We start from the raw sequence: 20,404 nt of genomic DNA, 5'->3' as shown, positions 1-20,404 counted from the left end.
GATAGATATATTGATTGATATATAGATTGATAGATATATAGATATTCAGCATGTTCAGTCAGGTGAATTAAAAGAAAGGTACACATAATAGGCGTTGAATAGTTTGAAAGATATTAATGCAAACAAAAATCCCAAACCCCTGAACATAATGAATAATTATGATAAAGTTAGCAAACGCGAAAATTAAAAAAAAATCTTAATAAGAGAGAATATAATAAATGGGACTCATTGTGCAGAGAACTTTTTCTTTGATATATTTTAATATTTTTTAACAAATTACGACAGAAGTTGATTTCATTGGACCATGTATCGGACTATAACATATTTTTTTTGTATTTACATTTTATACAATATATTGTTTTCTGCCTGATACTCAGCGTGATATAAAATATACAATAATGACACATTTATAATTCTGCATAATATATACAACATGTACAAACATATATGATTTGGTTTAGGGCGCCCCGGCATTGATGACGTGCAAAACCGGCGTACAAATTAAATAATTGATACAAAACTAAACACAACTGTTTCTTTCTTTGTTCTGGAATAGACCCATTATGAAGTTCAAATTGTATATTTTCTAGATTAATTTAACTTCGCAGTTACTTTTATAAAAAGCTGCAGGTTGAAGAGTCTGGTATGAAAGACAATCTGTTTGGTCATTCGAAATAATACGCACTCTGTATATTTCAGCACGAGCTACAAATTTTTCTGGGTTACTGTCCTATTGAAATGCAATATTACTTTTAGACTGGATGTAATCTTTATCGATGTTGGTGGTTTCTTTTGGAAAAGCCATCAAATAATTCGTCCATAAAATTGATCAATGCTGCAATAATTATGCTTAATTCTGTCAACGTATACAAAGCTTGACATCAAACTTTGCGCATGCCGATTTCAGTTTATGACGAGTCAAAATAAATCACAACGAAACAACACTGTGAAATAATTCACGTCAGGGGTGGCGCCAGGATGTTTGATAGTGTTAATGGGGAGGGGGCGGGGGTGGTTAAAACAACCTAATCGCGAGGTTATTATCTTCTCAATTCAGTACTAGGGGTATTATAAAATCAAATATCTAAACCCGTCCCTTTTCTCCCTTATTCCGTTTGGTGAAAAAAAAGAAAACTACATGAGCATTATTGGGGGCGGGTCACCCCTTGCCCCCACCCCTTGCGGCACCCCCCCCCCGATCTACACCATCGTCATTTGCAAATTCTAATGCAAACAGACAAGTAATTGACAATATTTTGCACTCTTCTTCACCCTGCCCCCCTGGTAAGGTGTTTTATTAACCCTATAGCCCGGGCTATTTTGAAATTGCATAGCCGGGGAGGGTGTCAAAAACAGCCCCCTCAGATCTCGGCCGTAGATCGAACTGAAAAATGGCACGCACGTCACCCACGATGAGATATCCACAATTCAATTGTCAATTGTACCAACATTAGACAAATTTAGTTTTAATTAATTAATAATGCTAATTAATGCATAAAATATTTTTTCCAGTAAATTTCTAAACACAGTCTCCAATTTGCTAGATTTTGATTTTTGTTCTCATGTACTTTTTTCGACTTAAGGCCTATGTTTATCATTGTTTTCTTCGATTGAAATCGTCGGCAACACTTTTTCAGTCATAAATGACATGAAATCTATAGATTTTAATCAGTAAAATAAAAATAATGATACATTATACAGAACAGCTTTGGATTGTACTTTAAATCACTTTTTTGAACAATTTCGGGTCTGATATGCACTTAAAAAATGTTATGTAAGTTTGGAACCACGTGTACCCCTGCGTCGCGAAACGTCGCGGCGCGATCTTTTCGCGTTACAAATTTATGGCAAAGAATGTCGGGGAGGGGGGGGGTTGTTTTGGCCCCCATACCTGACTGGATAGGGTTCAGCCGCTCGTAAAGTTTTGCACGACTTTACGCAAGACTGGAACATGTTCTTAGGTCATAAATCAATTATACAGGGATATTACATAGCACAAAAAAGGATCACCAGTCGTGCGTACTGTCATTCGTATATTACGAACATGCAGCTTTATGAAAGGTCGAATAATTTGCTATATAGGAGGTAAAGTGCACGTGTGCCTGACAAGTAATTGAATGGCTGCACCCTCTTTTTATAAAATTTTACTAAAAAAGGAGCGCTTAAACAAAAACAAAATGTGATGTGCACACATGTAATAAGACATCTGGGTGGTCGTGTTAAAATGAATTAGTTATATATACACCGGCTGTGTCGATTTAACACCAGGGGTAGCGTGCGGTGTGTACCTAACATTTGGTAAAACGGAATTAAGGTATAATATAGGCCTATATACGTCTGACACAACACACACACACACACGCACAAAACATATTTGGAAGAAATTGACGTTTAGAGGGTGCGTCCATCAGCTCCGTAAAGTTGAATGTCCCCCTTGAAAATAATCATGCATACTTCACTATAAAAAGGATTCCCATCCCTCGTTATGGGTACCATGGGTGACTATAACTACATTGTTCTGAAATCGAATTCATCTGAACACAAAATACTTCCATTAACATATACTCTCAAGTTGTCATCCTTGTACTGGAACCATGAAGGGCGCCACCACATTCAAAACATGGTATATTTGATCAGATGATGACATGACAGAAACTGAATTATCAGCAGAAAACAAGAGGTGATCAACAATAGAGTACCGAAGTGTGACGTCACGATGTCATGACAACGAATCGACTGGTTCTAAACTGAGTCGCAGCTGCTGCATGATCGTCTATACACATTTGTATTTGCAAAAATGGCGATGTGTTTTGTCCCTGGTTGTTACCATCATTCTGAGAGTCATAAGAGGGCGCCGTTTCATAAGAGCGACTTTAAGAATGACTGGTGGTCCTTTCTTGTGGTAAACGGTATGATAAATTGGCGATGGTTGAGTCCGTAAGAAAGGATCACCAGTCTTAAAGTATAGCTCCTAACTTACGGACAGCTTTATGAAACTGCCCCCTGGTTTTAGAACCAGGCCGCCATGACACCATGACAACTGACGTCATCGCTTCGATACTCTATTGATACAAATTTTACATCCGACATTTGTTTGTAACTTTCGTGGAATTCAGACAGACAGGCAACCCCTCCAACGCTGGCACCTTGACGATGCTGACTAGTAGTGGCGTTCAAATAACCTCGTAGAAATCCCAAGAGCGATTGGAGATGCAGCTTGAAAAAACGGTCAGAGCCTTTAAATGACATGCTTACCGACATGTTCAAATTTAATGCATACCTTTCAAACAAAGGCAATTCTTGACAGATCTTTCAACATGTTCAATAGGCTTGCCAGTCACGCGAAATGTACCCCAAAACAAGAACAAATAAACGAAAATGAATTTGAAGCACAGGAATTCATTCATTACCAACAGGTTAAAGGATTACCTCGTTACAAGGTAAGGAATCTGTGTAAATTTGTATCACTCAGTAAACTTAATGAATGGTATTTGTATAGACCATCTCTCGGATAGCTGCTTTATTGCGGGATATCTAAAGCTTTGGCAGGGGGTAAAAATCTGAATTATATTGGTGTATCATACGAATTCAGTAAGTGTTGAAAATTATGTTTTTCACCCGTCGACTCTTTGTGAAAATTGTGATCAGTATGAAAATGTTTAAAGATTGATCCAAAATTGTGTAGATAAGATATTTGAAGTTAGATCAATCTCAATTAAAAATCTATCGGAACTCTTTGTAAAACAGGGCCCTGGTCCACTCAGATGATGGAAAAACATTACTGTTGTTGACACATATATAGGCCTATATGAAGAATTTTAAAATACGATTAATTTCAAAAGTTGAGATTGATTAAAGCAATCGCATCTTCTGGTAGATGGACCTTAGATTGGGCCTTATATAAAAAGAAAACTAGATACATTTATAGAAATTTTGTGAGAGTAGATATTGGAGTAACAACGGATGATTTTTTTTTTATAGCACATTGCAATTATTTGAACTGGAGTTAACACTTCAATGACAATATAAACAGGACATGACGATGCCGGATAGTAATTTCAACGTTCAATAACTTTTTTTTTCTTCAGCCAAGGTTTATGTAGATGAAAGTGCAATAAAATCTGACCACGCTGCTGGCAGGTGCTTATATACACCCGAACCTAGCATTAGTTTGTCTCATTTTTTTTTATATTTCTTTCTCGCAGCCAGTGCAAGAGTTGTTCGAGGGTTCAGTGTTATTTGTACAAGAATAAACATTTAATCCTTTCTATCAGCTAACACGTGATATGATGAGTGGTTAGGTGCTGCGTTTCATTTGATTTCAACTGATTGTTATCATCATCAACACATCTATCCTTGTCCGTGTCTCTATTTCCAATGTGAGGACTACCGTTGCTGTTCGTCTTCGGAGCTTGCCTGGCGCCCTCTACGTTCTTGTCCTCCAAAAGGGGCATTCCTTCCTGAGGTGGCAGGATATGCTTACCAGCCACACAGTCGCCATCTTTACCGATGTCTCCTTTCTCCGGCAGGGCTCCGAGTTCGTAATTCTCGAATTCGTCTGACTTTTCCTGGTTGGTAGACCGCTGCGGTAGTGACGTTACGGTCTGCGTGGTTGGTTTGTCGCTCGTTCCAACACCGCCGTTCAACGTTGCAGCCAGATCGGAATTGATTCGCCCGTTTGGGTTTGGGTTCCGAGAAGGACTCGATCGCAACGAGCTCAAGCAAGTGTTCTCGTCCGTAAACCACCTTGAGTAGGATGAATTTCTCTGGCGATTCGCTGCTAATCTTCGCCTCATGCAAGGGCAGTCCTGCTTTCTCATTATCTTCACTGTTGTGCGTCTGATAGAGCCTTTGACCTAATACAGAATGTGAGCATAATATCAATATACAGATCAAGATGGCAGCCATATTCATAGTGCTTGAAGGTGTATCAAGTGAAATCATGGTCTAAAACACTGATAATGGTACTCCAAATTGACACGAAAACGTTTCTTATTTTCGTTGCCCCAACTGATCAAGACGTCCAAAACAAACACAGATAAAACAAAGGCCGGAAATCGCAAAAAAAAAAAGATTTGCAAAATTCAGCTATAGTTGGACTACCGATGTACACAATGGTTTTTAAAAATGCCACCTTTGTGAATGGGGCCAACGGGTCTACAGGAGGTCCGATCTAAAGATATCTACTTGATTAACGTTGTTATAATAACATCTTATTATTAGAAATGGGAAAAAACGAAATTTGAATAAAATCTTATTTAAATGAAGCCTCGCTCCCAAATGTTCATCGTGCGTTCCTTTTCAAACACAAATATGAAATTTGTAAGCCTTATTTGCAAGAAATGAATCAATGAAGACAGTTAACGAATTGATAATGTCTATATTTGTCTGCATTTTTAATTAAATAGACTGTTAAGCAATAACTAATAGAATGAACAATACATTTTATTTTTCGATTATGACGGTGGAGTGAGTCATAGGCTATCAAACCTGGCGCATTGTATGAAAATAGTCATCGATATTTTTGTATTCAATAGTGATATCATTGTTTCGAGAAATTCACGATACGACAGATAAACACAATTTTTTTTTGTCACAACGTAAGTTTTGTCAATTTTTTTAAAAATTGCTAACAAATGCAACAGATTAAGATTTCTAATTCTAATATGATTTTCAAAGCCCTTGAAATGTTTAGAAAAAAATCTTAACATCTCTTATCAAATATTATTTCGTTTAGTGTTTTCGGAAACAACTTTATTTCTCAGACCTTTGAATAATTATTATGATTATTAAGACCCGACAATCTCTTAATGAATCAGAAATAATAAAACATGTAAAAACAAATAAAGAATAAATAAAACTACTAGGCAAGAGATTAATAAATTATTAATAAACACGGAATATGAAAAAATAAATAAGTAATATTGAATAAGATCAATTAACATAAATACCAAATTGGATGCTGAAGATAGCACAGAGGCCGATCTTAAGGCATTTTGATAAGTAAGCTTCAGACAGGAAAAAAAAGTATATAAATAGTGTAATACTATAACTTCGCAATAATTCCGATATTTCGTCAGAAAAAAAAGGAAATCACACAAAAAATTACATCAGACGTCAACTCATGCATCACGGCAAACCTATATAAACATCGAATATTACTCGCCAATACAAAATTTAGAAAAATATCAGTGGCGTATCCGTAAAGAATATATCTAGGGGCGGAAGGGGGAGGGTGGCTGGGAGATTTTTTTGCTACGAAAATGTCGCTTTAGAACTAAAACTATGCAATATCAAATGCATGCACCCAAGTGTTATAGTCAGGTAGTGCACATTCGTGGCCTATACTATTGTAATCTAGACCGGCAATTGAGGACGGATAGAAAGGGGTGGGTTGGGGAGGGGCTTGTCATCGACTCCGCCCCCAATGAATAGATACGTCACTGATTTTAAGAACTTAAGGTGTGTTAGTAATTGTGAAGGGGAATAATAGTTAACCATGTTATAACAAAAGTGTTAGTATGATATTGATAATCAGAAAATATTTAAAATCAAACGTCTAAACATGAAAATTAGTATTTTTTATTGACGATTTGTCACGTTAAAGGGGACAGGGTGTATAATCATGTGAGTTCATCAAGATGATTATGATGATGACGATGATGATGAGAAGAAATAAAGATGGATGCCAGTATAGTAATGGTTATATAACAGTACAGACATTTCGATTTGCACGTCCAGAAGCCTACGTCAGAATAGGAAGTTTTCGCATCGCGACGCAGAATGCTTTCGAAATCATAGATAATGTATTGTCAAATACCCTTCAAAACAACGAACAATTTGTAGAAAATTGGTGAATCAAAACGGCAGTTTTGTCCTGGACTCTGGGCAAACGACATTTGCAATTTGAAACTCAGGACGAACTGCTGTTCCGGTTCACAATTTTTTTGACAAAGACCGCTCAGTTGTTTATTGTCATTTGAAGGGCATTTTTCAATCCATTCCATGATTGTGTTCTTGAATTTGTTCTGCGACGCGGTGCAACAACTCGCTATTATCGTACTTCGTGATCACGTGATACAAATGCGATAAGGTGAAGCAACGCGCAACAATAAGCATGCCCAAACAGGGCTCCGTAACACAAAGGTTTGCGATGAATTGCAAATATGAAAGAACCGCGCTCATTGGCTCCCAGTCAGTATTTTAAACAGAGTGCGCATGCAACGATGATCTTGATTGGTCATTGGTATTTAGCGATTGATTGCAAACCTTTGTGTTACGGAGCCCTGGTCAGGGGTTTCCTGACATATCAACTGTGTCTTTCGACGGGGTAGTGGACAAGCAGCCTGAGATTGCGCATGCTCTCTGTGACGCGGTGCTTCTTTGTATACCGTGAACACAAGGCAGACGATAATGACGTGCTTACGTCACGTCCGTCCACTAGTGGCACGTGCAAGTCGAAAAGTCCCGAATGATGGAGATGGTGATGGTGGTGGCACTACGTCATGAACACATGCATGATGCTTGGTTTTTATGAAGAATACAGGAGACGAATTCAACACCATATGGACAAGAAAAATCTTACCAACTTTATGCCAATTTCGCATAGGCTTCCAAATATGACCATAAAGAGGTTTCATAATGACACGTAGCTATTCATATAATTTTAGTATAGTGTTAGAAAATAAAGTATCGATAACTCATTTGCACAGTTCAAATAGGGAAAATAATTTACTCGGTGAAAACATTGCGAAATCTAAAAAATACTTTGCCCCGAAACTTAGCATGGGCTTACAGAAGAAATGAAATTAGAATGATCATGATGATTACTGAAACATTTTTTTTTCATCTGATGCGATTTTAAATGACACCAGAAATAGTGGCATGTAAGCGCGTTGTGCCCTTATACGGATATTGAATTCATATCTAAGAGCATAATCCCGATTATAAAGAATTTTGATATAATATTCTTAAGAAGTAGTTTATAGTCACAATTCTTTCCAAGAGGTATGTATTACGTTCAGTTTTATGTGCATGTGTTCTTATTAAAACTAGCATTTTGATGGGGGGGGGGGGGGCATGGAGTACTTGCCCCTAAAACGGTTTAAGACTAAGAAAACGAAGGAAAAGTGACAAGAAAGAAAGAAATGAATAAATAAAGAAAAATAAATAAATAAAAGGAAAATCAAATAGGTTATGGTATCATTATTTTGAATACCATGCCAAAATCCTATCACATTAACATTATCATGTTAAGCAGGGCCCGCTGGTAGAACAATTTTCAGAACTGAAGTGGCTCCCCTGTGTATGACGTTATTATTATTATTACATAATTTTATTTTCATTTTATAAACTTAAGTTTAAATCGCTCGCTCGCTTGCGTCTTAAAAATGCTCCAAAATAATGTTCTATCCCCTCAATTTTTGGAGGGTGTGTGTGTGTATGGGGGGGGGGGTATTCACACCATTGACTGTGATAATTATGTGTGAGTGCTCGCGCTTGTTAGAGGGTTTATAAGATAGCGGTGTGGTGGTGAATGTATTATTACGTATACAAAATATGAATGATTCAGCCCCCCTGGTGTAATATTGGTGTAAGAGTGTATTGCCGTTGTCTCGGCCTATGGTCTTGGCAGAGAAGTTTTTACTATAGATTTCCAACTTTTATCATTATTAACTCACTGATTAAACAGTGCTTCCTAAACTACACAAACGGGGAACTTAAGTCGAAACAGTCAACATATAGGGAATAGAAAAAACATTGAATTATTTCGTCCAAGAGTTTGTAAAGTCGTCGTGTTAAAACGTTATTGTTTTGTTTTTACTTGAGAAACACAATCGCACGTTTGGGGCACCATGCCGCTTTTGTAAATATACACTGGCGCCATAAATTTGATTGCAAATGCCTTCCATCTTAGATATAGCAGTGATAACGCGAGGAATATTTTGTAGTCTGCACATTGATCATAATATTTCAATAACACAATAATAGTGAAAGTAAATAAATAATTGAATAAATGTGTCAATACGCAGTTAGAAATCAGCGGAAATTTTCACGTTATGAGCTAAGTAACCATGAAGAGAGGATGGAAAATAGGTATAGGGAAAGGATGTAAATCGCGTCCATAATTAATATCATGTAACACTGATGTGAAAAAGCGCTGTGGAGAATAGAAGCCAAAAGCTGCACGAACGTTCATACTACTGAAATTGCTATATGGTTATTGATGGTGGATGAAAAAAGCAAAATGAAAGGAAAAAGTGGCGACGATTCTTACGACCATAGCGAGAACAGACCACTGATAGCTACTGATAAGAGATGCCATGTTTGAAATGTATGGTCATGAATTAATACCCTGTTAATTGGAACTGCATGGTGGCAGCGGGGTAGTTAAGCAGCCGGGTTGTGTGCGAGTTTTTAGAGAAGCGTTGTGGACCGACCCGGATTCGGTCTACGAAGGCTTTGTCGTACCTCGCTGTTTAGGAACACGTAGATGACAGAGACTTGGATGCCCTGGGTGCTGGTGAGGAAGGTGTTGATATACTGGAGCACGAGCGTGACGGTGATCGGGAGCTGGGACTCGACGATGGGGACGATGATGAGGAAGACGACGTAGTGGACGCCAAGGAGAACCACGAGGACCATCGTGGCCTTGGCGCCCCTCCTGTGAACAAAGGGGGGGGGGGGGGGAAGAAAAGACAATCAATGGGTATATCGGAAAGCGGATCTGACTTTACTTAGAAGAACGACATAGGCAATTCGTCAAAAGTCTGCCTCGTCTTTTAACAGGAATCTAGCGATCGGGATGCGCTGTCTTTCAATTGCAGCTTTCCTGCAGTCTTAATTGTTTTTGTATGATGAAATGTGAGAATTGGTAGATGAAAAGCCGCTTAGATGATTCCATCAGGAAAGATGTGGCTCTGACTTTTAACAAGTCGCCTAATAAATCATACAATCTCACAATAAAACGCTGTTTCATTTTTTAATACAACGCTGTATGGACTTTAAACTTCGTTCCCACTGTCATGACTGTCGTGCTATCTTTTAAGAAAGCCACGATTGGCCTTTCGTAACTGATCGCGAAAAATTGTGAACCATTCAAAGTTTTTAAGATCAATATACGATTGCCACGGTTGATCTGATATGATCTGATACGATCTTATAAGATCCCTACGATTACTCCACGATTAAGTACGACGCTTGGATCGTGGCGCAAATCATGAAAGTGGGAACTAGGTTTTACAGTAGATGTTAAACAGTCGAACAAAGAAAAATATTAAACAAAAGAAGTTGATTTTTTTAATATTTAAACTTCACTAAATTAAGAATGACTGTTTAAATGACATTTTGCCTCCGACGAAGATTCTGCTAGGATCGAAAGCTTAGGCCCCTTTTGACTTTCAGTTTAAAAGAATGTAAGTTATTGTTTCTCCATATCCTCGACAAGAAAATAACTCGAGTTCGTAATAAAAGAAAAACAGTGAGAACTTTACAATACTCAGAAGAGAAGAAGGTAAGCGATTGAAATCACTTGAAACTCAAATCAAAACCAATACTTACCACGATTGTTGTTCCTCGTTTCTCATTTGTTCTCGAAGTTTTTTACACAAGCAGCGCATGATGTTAAAGAGGAATATACAATTAATCTGTAGAAAAAATGAAGAAACGTAATAATCGAGGAAAAACAGCTCATCAGAAAATACTCCCCTATTCTCAAGCACTCTCTCTCTTTTTCATCGAATTGAGTCGAAAGAGAAAGAGGTGATTATAAAAGCCTTACATCATCTACTATACCGATTCCAAGTACACGTCGCTCTAAAACGAAAAAAAGCAAGACATCGTAAGTACTTTAGACGTTGCTGCATAATTCTCGAAAAAAAATTAAGTTAAGAACAGCTTATGGCAATACTCATTAAAACAAATCGAACATGAACGTAAAATATACCAGAAAATCATGATTCTATTGTCATTAGTAATGTCTTAGTGTTAGTGTAAATAGATATATCTATATTTTAGCGCTTCAAAACGAACGGTTTTGTCAATAATTGATTTAACTGATGGGAGATTACTCGAATTTAAGCACAATGGGTATGCCTAATCTTAAATGATATACTTACAAATAAAGCCACTCCAATTGGTCCTATAAAGCAGATATAATCTTGAACACTCCCATTTTCTGATAACGGATTGGCGAATCCTCTGCAAGAGAAAAACGGAGGAGGTAATTCCAGGCTACTGTCTCTAAAAAAAAAAATACAAGTCCGATTCATTGCTACATCCCTTGTGTGACGATGTTCATAGGTTGTGAGCTTTGGGAGAGGGAAGCTGATATTTGAATATAACTTGATTTTTTCCGAAAAAAAAAAATTCTGTTTCATCAAAAACTTTTCAATATTTTGTAGGCAATAGATGGGGAATCGGATATGCTTCAATTGATTTCCAGATTCTCCTCACAAACAACATTCATACGTTTTTCATTTCTGTATTTTCATCTTGACTGAAAATTTGGATAGTAGTTTTATGTCCGATATTGGACTTTTCTTCAGTTAGTTTCATTTGGTGACGGGAAATGGCGTCGTGATTGACATCGACGCACCACACGGTGCTTCAGATAGATAACATCCGGGGAGCAGTTCATGAAGCGAATAGACAAAGATTTCTACCGACTAACTTACTCTCAGCCAATCAGATGCAAGAATGTCGGTAGCTTTTAACAACAGTCAGCGAAAATCGCTAAAACATTTGGCTCATGAAATACTCCCAAGTAGTGTATTTACTTCAACGTCGATCGGCAACCGTGAACCCCGCCACTATCTCAGCCGAATTTAAACCTGTAAGATTATCATAAATTTTTTTTGGGAATGAAACATATATAGTCTTATCCAAATGTCTAGATTTGTTTTTCATATTCTATTTGATTGCTTTTCCTGGATGAATCGGAATTAACGTCAATATTTATATAGTATAGATGTTTACCATTACCACTTAATATTCGAATGTATCATCTTTCATTTTTTTATGGACGAAGATAATGCTTAATCAGTCTCACCCTCTTGTTAAAGACGACACAATAGCCCACAGCGTCACAAAAACTGCTGGTAATACTGTAAAGAAAAGAATAGACACAAAATGCTAAAATAAAGTTACTTGGGTAAATAATTTTTTATTGAAAAAGAAAACAATGAACATCAATAGATTTACCCATTATTATCATTCATTATTGTTATTATCATTATATTATTATTGTTAGTAGTAGTATTAGTAGTAGTAGTAGTAGCAGCAGTAGTAGTAGCAGTAGCAGTAGTAGTAGTAGTAGTAGTAGTAGTAGTAAAAGTAGCCCAGTCGATCTCATAATCTTTTTTCGAGGGGCAAGACGCATACAAAATAACTAAAAAAAAGATAGAAAGAAGAAGTAAAGCAACTGAGCTTGTCACGGGGGTACTTATGCATATTCTAGACTGAAACTGAAGGGTTCAGTGCACACTTCGGTTAAAAAAAAAAAAATCAGTATAAAAATGTAAATATTCAAAATTTCGGGGGGGGGGGGCAACTGTCCCCGCCCCCTTTTTAAGGCCACGATTAGTAGTTGTTGGATTAGTAGTAGCAGCAGTAGTAGTAGTAGGAGGAGGAGGACGAGGAGAAGCATTATAGTAATGATTATGGGAGTGGTGTAACTGTTAATATCATGATAGCAGGAACAGCATACCAAGAGGGAAGATTGACCTCAATACTTACTCCATCCGATAAAGACGTAAATGAGAAAACTGATTCTGTTAGCGTCCACTCTGAGCGCAAAGACCACCAAGGTATGTAGATAAAGGCCCTCTACGAGCATCCAGAAATAGTTGGTCATCAAGGCGTAGAAATAGAGTGTATCAAGAAGGTTTTCTAACCACTATATGGAGTGACAGAAACATAAAAATAATAAATGGCGTACCTGGAAAATCTTATCAGGAGGGGCAAAAAGAAAATAAAATTATCCAAAAGATAATATCCATTTCCAGAAACATTTTCCCGTCAATAATATTCTGACCACTTAAAGAAAATGTCTTCTTGTTTTTTCAAAAAGCACGATCCTGTGAAAAAAAAGGATATAAGTTGAAAAGAAAAGAGAGGTGAAACGTCGCCGTCTTTTTTGGAATTAATTTCCCGTCGAAATCTGACAACTTGAAACAAAGATACACTAGTCTTTTTGAAATATGGAATGATATCACCAACAGATAGATAGATAACACTATACTCCTCGACATTTACCACGAATCTTCTATACAATTGGTCGACAGTTAATCATCGTTTTGCATATTAATCATTGAATATGCTTGAGTGTGATGAACCATGTAAAGTTCGTTCCACCGTCTACAAATGGGATATTACGAGAAACTATGTTCTCAATTACCTAGGCATGTCTTTAAAAAGGGACATTAATGTTATTTTCATAAAGTAGTTTAAGATGCAAGATAAAAAGCAAAATTTCGGCTGTTTGAATTCATATAATGTGATTATTGGGGCGATAATCGTTTTTCTGCCAATCCTTTCAACAGCTCCACTACAACAATGGGGGACCCTTTAAAAAGAGTTGCCTTGAAAGCTACTAAAATTCAAGCATAAGTCCCTAATATGCACATTTTATTCATTGAAAATCAAGTTGCGTTTTAATTTTAGTCGAGTGGCGATTGATTGCAACTCTTTGCGCAATGCGGGGATGGGGGGGGGGGGGCAATTGCGCAAAGTCACACTAAACACTATGGCCCGTATTCTGAAGTCGGGTTTAACTTAAACTCAGGTTTAAAGTTGTGGCTTAAGTATGGATAGCCAATTGTTACACAAATCACTAACAGTAGAAATATCATATTTCAGCTCATTTGGCTATCAAATCATTCATAATTGTCTAGGAAGTATAAATATATGATTGTCTTCACCATCGATGAATCAGGAAAGAGCACAGTAGACATAAGAAACATACAACTTAATAAAAATGTTGACACTTTTGGCTTCCCATAATTTTATTACAGAGTTAGACAATGGTAGTTAAACCTGATCTCAGAATACGGGCCTTTGTGTTAATTGTGACGTGGAGTCAATCTTAAGTGCCAACGAGCACGTGATATCTTTCGTCCAATATGATTGATTAATACGCAGTTGCGTGCGTCTTCTTTAACATGATTTGACTAATGCGGTGATGGCTTTTATCCCACACGCAAATCGGAATTTAAGTGCTACTCCAAGTCATACTTAAAACTTTGTCAAATTCCCCCAGGTCACAATGTTTTTTTTTAATTCATCCACCAGCCCCAATCATGCTAATGCCTTTAAAAAGTTTTGTTCATATCAAGTTTAGTCTCACCCTAATATTTGTAGCATTGCTAGACTGTCGGATTCCAAGAGCGATGAAATAGACGAAATAATTGAGGATGAATGAGCTGATGAGATGCCAATGTATGTGATTCCGTCTACACCAGAGTCGCCTGAAAATGAAATATAAAAAAGGGACAGTTTATAAAACTGTTCACATCATATAGCGCATAAATTGAAGACTGGACCCCGTTTCATAAGACGTGTTATAATAGAAAAATTTACAATAACAGTTGTGAGCTACTGAAATCCTTCAATCTGATTGGCTGAGAGCCAATTTGTTATAGAAATTGTGCATTTGTTATTGAAAAAGTCTTTATTAAACGGGACTCGGATCGCATGCCACATCGGCACAGATTTGAGTACAGTACATCGTCAGACTTTGCGCGTCGAAAAATCATGTGTTCAAGTTGTATATAACTTACACGCTTGTCGGCGTGGCTTATTATGCGTTCATGAAAAAAAAAATGTCTCACTAATCAATTTACCCTCCAAATCAAATGAAATACTGAACTGGGTCAGAGGTAAGGGGACCTCCATTAACAAATTAGCGTCATCAGAAACAACCAACAGACACCGCAGTGAAAACTGTTCCATCATAAAACGAAAAGATAAAGAAACTGCATTATGTATTCTTATGATATTGCAGATGATGAATTTGAAAGGTCAGGACGCGTCGTGTATTTTAGGCATAATGTCGGATTTATTTGGAAGAACAATATAGGTATTTATCAGCTCCAAGGTCTTTTTTTCGCAGAAATGACGGAGAGTGTTCTGACATTATACAAATCATGGGACAAGAGTACATTTTAAGGATTATACTCGAGTGATTTCATGCAAGGTCCCTGTGCATTTTCGTACAAGGTATTGAGTATCGCATTCTCTTTGCATTGCACTATGCTGCTCCATTTATCGCGGTAGCTGATTTTTTGTTTTGATATAATAAACTAAAGTAAACCATTTCTATTATTTAAAAAAATATCAAAAATTATGATGAGAAAAAAATGGTATGAAAATGAACTCAGCAGCACCTATACGATTATGATACTCTTTACCGCATGGATCTAACGTCAATCCAGACCGACTGTATTAAGGGACCAATTCAATTTTGGATTCAATTTAAATTGCTATTATGATCAATACAACGTTTTGAAGGATTTAAATTAAAATCTTTATGCAGTTGATCTGGATTTATTTTAAATTTCAAAGGATTTGAATTCAAATCTTAATACAGTTGAACTGAATCACTTTAAGATCTCAACGAATTTAAATTCATATCCTCGTACATTCGATCTGGATTGATTTTAACTTTCAAAAGATCGTAATTCAATCCTTGTACTGTTAATCTAGAGTAATTTTTTAAACTTAGAGATAAACTCACCTGCTGAATAAAAATATAAGAAAGGCTACAATACAGGCTAATGCTGAAAGGCCACATCCAAAAGAGTTGATTGTGAAGATAACCTGTTACAAAGGAAATCAAAACTGGGTATTTATTTAAAATTTGACGTAGAAAATGTTGATCGGGTTGCCTAACCTGGCACCAATTATGGGTTTATATTCATTTGGTCTGGTCTAATATCAATATCAGTCCAAGTGGAGGCTATTATATAAACTGTTAGGGGTTGTTGCTATATGGTCGGTGTAAAATGGCTTGGACACGAATCATCATACCCAACACCATTTAACATCAAGCCTCATCTTTTGCGTTAACACAAAAAAAAAAATTTCTCGCCTTAGATTAATCATCGATATAGCGTCGACATATAGAGAAAAAATGACTCTTACACTGCAAAAACTCCGGTGTTGATTTAACACCAGCCCGGAATCTATATATGTCCATACCACAGAAGTATTAAACAACACCAGTTTCATTTTGGTCTAATACCATAAAGGTGTTTATACAACACCAAGTAGTATTAAAACAGCATCGGTTTGATTCCAAACTGGTGTTGTTTCAATACTTTTCTGGTGTGGACATATATAGATTCCGGACTGGTGTTAAATCAACACCGGAGTTTTTGCAGTGTAATACTTACACTACAGTGAAGACATCTGCATATTTTCCCGCTCAAATACAGTTCTTGCGGTGAGATAGATGTATCCCAAGTTCCGTTCGACGTACAGTAACGGTAGGCTGAGGAGAGAAGGAGAGAGATAAATACTTGTAACATTAAGCAAAAAAAAAAAAGACTGAGGTATATGGTGTCGAGGGGGGGGGGGGGGGCAAGGAAAGGGTGAATCGAAGAAAATCGGCAAGAGACCGCGTGACAGAGAAAGATCGGAAAATGTGGGAGGGGGGGGGGGGGGTTCCATGCAGCTTGAGCATAAACATGCTATAAAGGGAGGTTTAGAAAGGGACTTTCTCATTCTTTCTAATTTTTTTTTCTCATTCCCTGCAAAACATGTAGCAGGGCAACAGTTAAATTTCATAGCATTAATGAAATAAAACTGAAGTGCAACATTGCGGCTTCCATTCGACTTATCTCATTTTCTAAGCTGGCGCCTCTATAGCGCATAAAGTGGTATAGACACGCACATAATGTATACAAAGAGAGAGATAGGGAGAGAGAGGGGGGGGGGGTGAGGAGGTGAGACACACAGAAAGGAAGGAAAGGAAAATAAATCATGCACTACCTTGTAAAGTCTTTTAAGCACACCACATTCGTGTGATGTCACAAGTGAATTTATGTTTTCTAGCAATTAATGAAGAAGAAAAAAAATCTGGTGACAAACGATGATGACGAAAATAAAGACGTCATAATGATATAGGTTACACGGGCTTAATTACAACTGGCATTCAAAAGGTATTCATTCGCGCCAGCCCATTCTCAATTTTTTAATTTGATATTGCTAATTGAAAAAAATGAATGAATATGATTGACAATTTAACACTGATTCTAGGGAGGGCACCTACTGAAGTTCCTTTATCCCAATTGGAAAGATAGCTCACCACTTTTCTGGAACTATTTTTTTCTGGCGGAAGAATAAGGGCCATTTTACTCTCTCAAGTGATGAATTTGATTCTGTCAGGTGTAGTCTTCAAATACCTATTTATTCTAAAAATGAGCCAGTCTGGGTACCCTTTTCTGGTAAGATATGGAATGTCAGACATATATCCTATCCACTGGTAGTAAACATTCAACCCTCGAATTTCTTCCTTATTTTTTATGAATTTGCCACTTTAACACACGAGTGAATGGGAAATGTTTTAGGCCTGTGATACCTATACCTCTTCTCCAGCTGATGGACAGCGATAACATGTCGTAGAGTTTGATGAATTAGCGCCCCCATGCATCGGGGAATATAGGACACTTATGATTGTGGTTTCATTAAAGAGGCAACGTGGGATTACAAATTCTTGGAAGAAAAAATATTGAATATTGTTTTACAGTGGCATCATTATGACCACGGTGAGAAGTAAAGGGGAACAACTGACAACCGAAAAGAGTAGAAGATACGAAACAATAAAGTGGAAAAAATAGATTAAAGCTACGTTAATTCATATGAATACACAAATGCGTGGATAATAAGTATTGCTTATGTACTGCTTACAAGGGGTATATAATTGTAATAATTATTCTTATTTCTGAAATCGTGATTATGACATACAGAGATGACCCCAAGTCGAATCCTATGAACTTTTTTTTTTTTTTTTTTTCGTTATTGCTTTCCTCAGACTTTGTTGTAAAGTAAACATCTATGCATAATTTTAAGTTGGTTCTTTGTAGTAAAATCAACAAAATTATTTTATGACTGATACACTGATATAATTATTTCAAAATCATATGAAAAAAAAAGAGAAATAAATTAAACAAAACTTCTTCATGGATAACTGAATGGATAGATTGCTAGACAAACTGACCCACATATACATATGAATATATTAACAAAGTTGTATGGCAATGAAGCAAAGGAATTAAATTATAAATCACAGGAATATAACCTCACCCATAGTTGTTTGATATTGGTCGGCTTCTGCGGGACATTGGAGGTATGTTGTATCCCCTGCCTTGGTTGGAGGCCAGCAAAGTATTAAATCATGTTCGACTGGACAATACAGACCTAAATGAGAGTGAAAAATTGTTTATTGTTGGTTATAATAATAATAATAATAATAATAATAATAATAATAATAATAATAATAATAATAATAATAATAGTAATAATAGTAATAATAATAATAAGAAGAAAAATAAACAATAATTTGTATAGCGCACCTTTTATATGGATACATTCAGCTGCGCTTGTTCAGAGCTCTTTTTACTTATTTCTACACAGCAAAACTTCTTAACGGAAGAGGTATATTTTTAATTTCGATTTAAGGAGAGTCAAGGATGGGCGGCTTCTTATGTCAATTGGCAGGCTATTCCATAGTTTGGGGGCAGGGCAGCAAGTGCAAATGCACGATCACCAAGTGTGACCTTTGTTTTCTTTTATTTCAAATCGGAATTTGCAAATATCACAGGTGGTGACGCAATAAATAACAATAATTATACTAAAATTTGTAATGCGCCAATATCCATCTTAGGAAGTTGTTCATGGTGCAGTAAAGAAAGGGATGAAATCAGGTCAGGAGAAAACTTCAAAGAGGGGTGTTTTATTTCCTGAAAAGCTTGTCTGAATAAACGTTTTTAAAGAAAAAAGGGAAATTGGAAATACACATTATGATAAAATGGATAAAACAGGCAAATGGATAGCACAACCTCATAATGATGTACTTTTTTAAAAAGGATTGAAGACTACGTGAATATAAAAATATATTGGAAACAATTTTAGAACGGATCAAATTCATTTTCAGCCTATTATTACCTAACAAAATTCATCTACACTGTTAAAAAAACTGTGATTTTACAGAAAAAAAGAAGATTTTGCAGAAAGCAATAACAGAATCATTCTGTAAATTCATAAAACAGGAATTTTTCTGCAATTTAACAGAACAGGTCTGTTTAAAAAGGGGAAAAGGGTGTTTTATTGAAGGAAATTTGTAAGATTCCATACACCAAATACAAATTTCCTGTAAGATTGCGCAATCTGGTAAGATTGCAGGTGTTCTCGAGACTCTGCTGCAGGAACTTCTTTTATTTTAAGGATAAATTTTCTAACAGTGTATATACTTAAATGGCATTGCAATGTTAAACAAAATATTTTAAGACTTTCTTAATACCCTTTTACAGACCACTTTCGGAGAGATTTAAGGCCATATATTAAGCCCACTGACGTCTGAATATTGTGTTTATTAACATGATGAAATTCTAAAAACAACCCAAACATGCCAAATGAATTATAACACGCAGGCAGTGACGTTGATAAGTTGTTCTTGGAATATAGGTGGGGTGACAAGTGAGTCGCAGCTAATAAGCAGTTATAAAAGAATATTTAACACAATTATGAATATTATGTTTGTTAATATAAAAAACTATATTGCAGATAATAAGCGATTAGAAAAAAATAGATAGGAATATTCTGTTTGTGAATATTATAGATTATCGTCGAGATTGTGGTATTGTGGTTCAAATCATTGAACTGACTTTGAAAGAAAAATCCCCCTTGATAGAAATATATTATATGAACAAGTGAGCTTGACATTTATGGAAAAAAGTAGTCGCGTCAAGGCTTTATTTAGATTGATCAGAGTTCACTGGAATGTGTTTTAATTGCTACTCATCTTTGCAATAGTGAAAAAGTTAAAGTGGTGTGATGAATTATAAGATACATTTAACGGTAAATTGCCAACTCGTCCATTCACCACATGGTCTACCTTCATTTAGTCTAATGTCATTTCGTCCATCAATATATTGTCTAACAACCATTTGGTCCAATCATCACTTCGTCTAATCACCATTTCGTCTATTATCATTTCGTCTAATGACCAGTTTGTCTTATATACCCATTTCTTTTCATTCCTTTTGCACAATTAAACTTTAGTTTAATTAGACCAAATGGTATATAGACTAAGTGGGTATATAAAAAAACCTGCTATGAGTCTCGGAATTGGGATTGTTGGAAACTGGAACTGCGATGATCTGAAGTAAATAACCATCACGAGTTC

General features: G+C 36.3%; 1 protein-coding gene across 1 annotated transcript; it reads right to left on the bottom strand.

Moving 5' to 3' along the window:
• Nucleotides 1–232: 232 nt before the first annotated feature.
• LOC129274263 (corticotropin-releasing factor receptor 2-like) lies at nt 233–18,412 on the bottom strand. Its single transcript, XM_054911100.2, has 10 exons — nt 18,304–18,412; nt 16,392–16,489; nt 15,734–15,816; nt 14,345–14,465; nt 12,736–12,895; nt 12,050–12,104; nt 11,118–11,199; nt 10,561–10,646; nt 9,472–9,664; nt 233–4,856 (listed from the first exon to the last, which is right to left on the bottom strand). Exons 1-10 carry the CDS (start codon nt 18,305–18,307, stop codon nt 4,275–4,277), a joined length of 1,464 nt encoding a protein of 487 aa, XP_054767075.2. The 5' UTR covers nt 18,308–18,412; the 3' UTR covers nt 233–4,274.
• Between the last annotated feature and the right edge of the window lie 1,992 nt (nt 18,413–20,404).

The sequence above is a fragment of the Lytechinus pictus genome, chromosome 13, assembly GCF_037042905.1.
Source record: "Lytechinus pictus isolate F3 Inbred chromosome 13, Lp3.0, whole genome shotgun sequence".
In the NCBI taxonomy this organism is placed as follows: Eukaryota; Metazoa; Echinodermata; class Echinoidea; order Temnopleuroida; family Toxopneustidae; genus Lytechinus; species Lytechinus pictus.
Note: the sequence above shows the minus strand (reverse complement) of the source record. Positions and strands in the feature narration are given on the sequence as shown.